This window comes from Oratosquilla oratoria, chromosome 36, assembly GCF_046742065.1.
Source record: "Oratosquilla oratoria isolate Oo_2021 chromosome 36, ASM4674206v1, whole genome shotgun sequence".
NCBI classification, from domain to species: domain Eukaryota; kingdom Metazoa; phylum Arthropoda; class Malacostraca; order Stomatopoda; family Squillidae; genus Oratosquilla; species Oratosquilla oratoria.
The window spans coordinates 31,413,282-31,415,934 of record NC_134812.1 but is presented as its reverse complement, the minus strand read 5'-3'; the positions used below and the strand labels follow the sequence as shown (position 1 = coordinate 31,415,934).

The 2,653-nt window shown below is 45.3% G+C and overlaps 1 protein-coding gene across 1 annotated transcript in view; it reads left to right on the top strand.

The window, feature by feature from the left end:
* LOC143019094 (serine/threonine-protein kinase Chk1-like) overlaps window positions 1-987 on the top strand; it is a 1,050-nt gene extending 63 nt beyond the window's left edge. The window contains exon 1 of the mRNA XM_076174793.1: window positions 1-987. This exon is cut by the window's left edge and continues 63 nt beyond it. Within this exon, the coding sequence (XP_076030908.1) occupies window positions 1-987 (987 nt within the window).
* Window positions 988-2,653: the final 1,666 nt, after the last annotated feature.

Sequence of the window (2,653 nt, the reverse complement as noted above, 5' to 3'; positions counted from 1 at the left end):
CACCAAAGCTTCAACGAGAACAAGAAGAAAAAAGGAAATATCTTCAAGGTCCTCTGGAAGCACTTCCGAGGAAGGAGGTCTATCACGCCCATCAGCAGTGACTCTTCGACTCTGCACGAGGGCACAACTGGTCCTCTAGAAGCGCGCCACTACGAGAAGGCCACAACAGAAAACGAGGCCGCTGCACGGGACTTCGAGACCACCTCCGAATGGAGAGCCGTCCGAGTCCTCGGCAAGGGCGCTTGGGGAACCGTCACACTGATGAGAAACGTCAGGACGGAGCGGTTGGTCGCACGAAAGAACGTCTTCGTTGCGTCTACCGACGGGGCCGTCGTCACAGCCGAGGAGGTCATCCACAGCCAGATGAGACACAGGAACGTGTCTCGGCTCTTTGCCTGGCAGATCAAGGGGAACAGACGTCTCCTCTACATCGAGTACTGCGCCAGGGGAGACCTCCTCAACGTCATAGGGCTGTACGATCTGAGCGACGATGAGGCTCATTTTTACTTCAAGCAATTGATGAGCGGCGTGGAATACCTGCACGGCCGGGGTGTCGCTCATCGAGACCTAAAACCCGCAAACCTCCTCCTCACAGACGAGAGGACCCTTAAGATCGGCGACTTTGGGTCCGCAGACGTCTTCGTCATCGATGGGAGAGAGGTTCATCTGACGGGTCAGGTCGGGACGTTTACCTATATGGCTCCCGAAGTCATCTACACACCAGAGTCGCGGTACCTCGGACCACCCGTCGATCTGTGGTCTTGTGGCATTGTTCTCTTCAACATGCTGACCATCGGATGCAGGCCATGGTCACGCGCTGTACCAGAGAACGAGGAATACCAGCTGTGGGTGGAGAAGGACCCTCAGCTCAACGAACTCAGCAAGTGGAAGAGGCTGAGCAAATCTTCGCGGACTCTCCTTGAAGCCCTCCTGGACCCCGACCCCCTCCAGAGGCTATCCGCGTGGCGGAGCCTCCGACAAAATTGAATAAGACCTCCCATACTGGAGTCTTAATTTGTAACTGAACCAAAGCCTTGAAACGAACAGGCATTGCCTACGTTCGCCTGCAGTAGGGATTTCCCTCAGCTGAACAAATGCATTTTTAACTATTTAGTCTGGTGGCACTCTTTTGCAAAATTCAGAGGAAAACAACCAAAATGATGCATGTGCTCAGAAATTTACCTTGCGAAGAGAGGCTTAGGCACTTTAACTTACAGTCTGGAAAGACGCAGAGTCCAAGGTGATCTAATAAAGGTGTTTAAATGGATCAAAGGCTTTAACAAGGGTGACGCAAACAAGGTCATCATATTAAGACAACAGGGCAGGACTCGCAGTAATGGATTTAAACTGGACAAATTTAGATTTAAGAAGGAAATGGGCAAGAATTGGTTTACTAATAGGGTGGTCAACGAATGGAACAGACTTAGTAACTATGTAGTGAGCGCTGAAACTATCAGTTGTTTTACAATCGGTTAGACAACTTTATGGATGGGGATGACAGGTGGTAATGGACATGGAACTGAATAATGTAGGCCTCATGGTCTCTTGCCGTCTCTTTCATTCTTAAGTTCTTATGTTCTTATTACAGAGGTGTACATTATCTTATCTTTATATTTATTCTGGCTAACGCCCAGCGATTTCAATCAGCTGAGGAAATATAGACTCGAGGTCAGGTCTCCATCTCCCGTTCCATGGCAACAACTACAACAGATGTCTATAAAGGTCGAGCCAACTTCCTATTCCTATTCAGGGGGAAGTGAGAAACCACTGGTAAGGCAAAGCCCTATGAGTTGCAGCAATTTTTTTTTTTTTTTTTTTTAAGGCCGGTATTAGGTCGCCTCCCCACCTGGCCAGGGCTGTCGGGAACCAAGGGCACACAGTCCGCAGCGGCACTGTGTTAAATTTCTCCTTCTCAGCGCTTTTGGGCAGTGATGATATTCATTCTTTGTCTGAATAAAATCGCCTGGCGGCAGTCAGACGGGATGCTTGTGTTTGGCGAGGTTATGCAGAGACTTTAGGTCATTAACTCCTTAGTTCTCTCTCCTCGACCCTGCAGTTACGTAAATAGATAAATAAATGGATGAATAAATATATGAATAAATAAACAAAAAAGTAAACAAATAAATGAATAATAATAAACAAGTAAATAAATAAATGAATAAATAGATAAATGAATAAGTAAAGAATAATGATTAGATAAATATATTATAAATCAATAAATAAATAAACAAATAAATAAGTAAAAAATAATTATCATATAAAGATACTGTATAATCAATAAACAAATAAATGAATATCTAAGTAAACGAATAAGTTAATAGATAAACATTTTCCCCAATTTGTTTCGTTCTATTGTGTCACAATGTTTCACTCATCATTTGCATCGAGACTTTCTTAGCGTTTGGGGAGCGGGTTGGGGCTCTTCTTAAACGAATGAAAACGCCTGGCGGCGGGCTGGTCCGGACACTCCCTGTTGGAACAAAAATACGTGTGTGTGTGTGTGTGTGTGTGTGTGTGTGTTTACATAGTTGTATTATACCGGAAGGGGGAGCTATGCTCGTGGTGACCCGTCTTTGTATCTCGCAACATCTAGTTTGTTCTTAAATTCATGTATGGTGTTAGCACACACTATTGTTTCATCCAGTTTGTCACA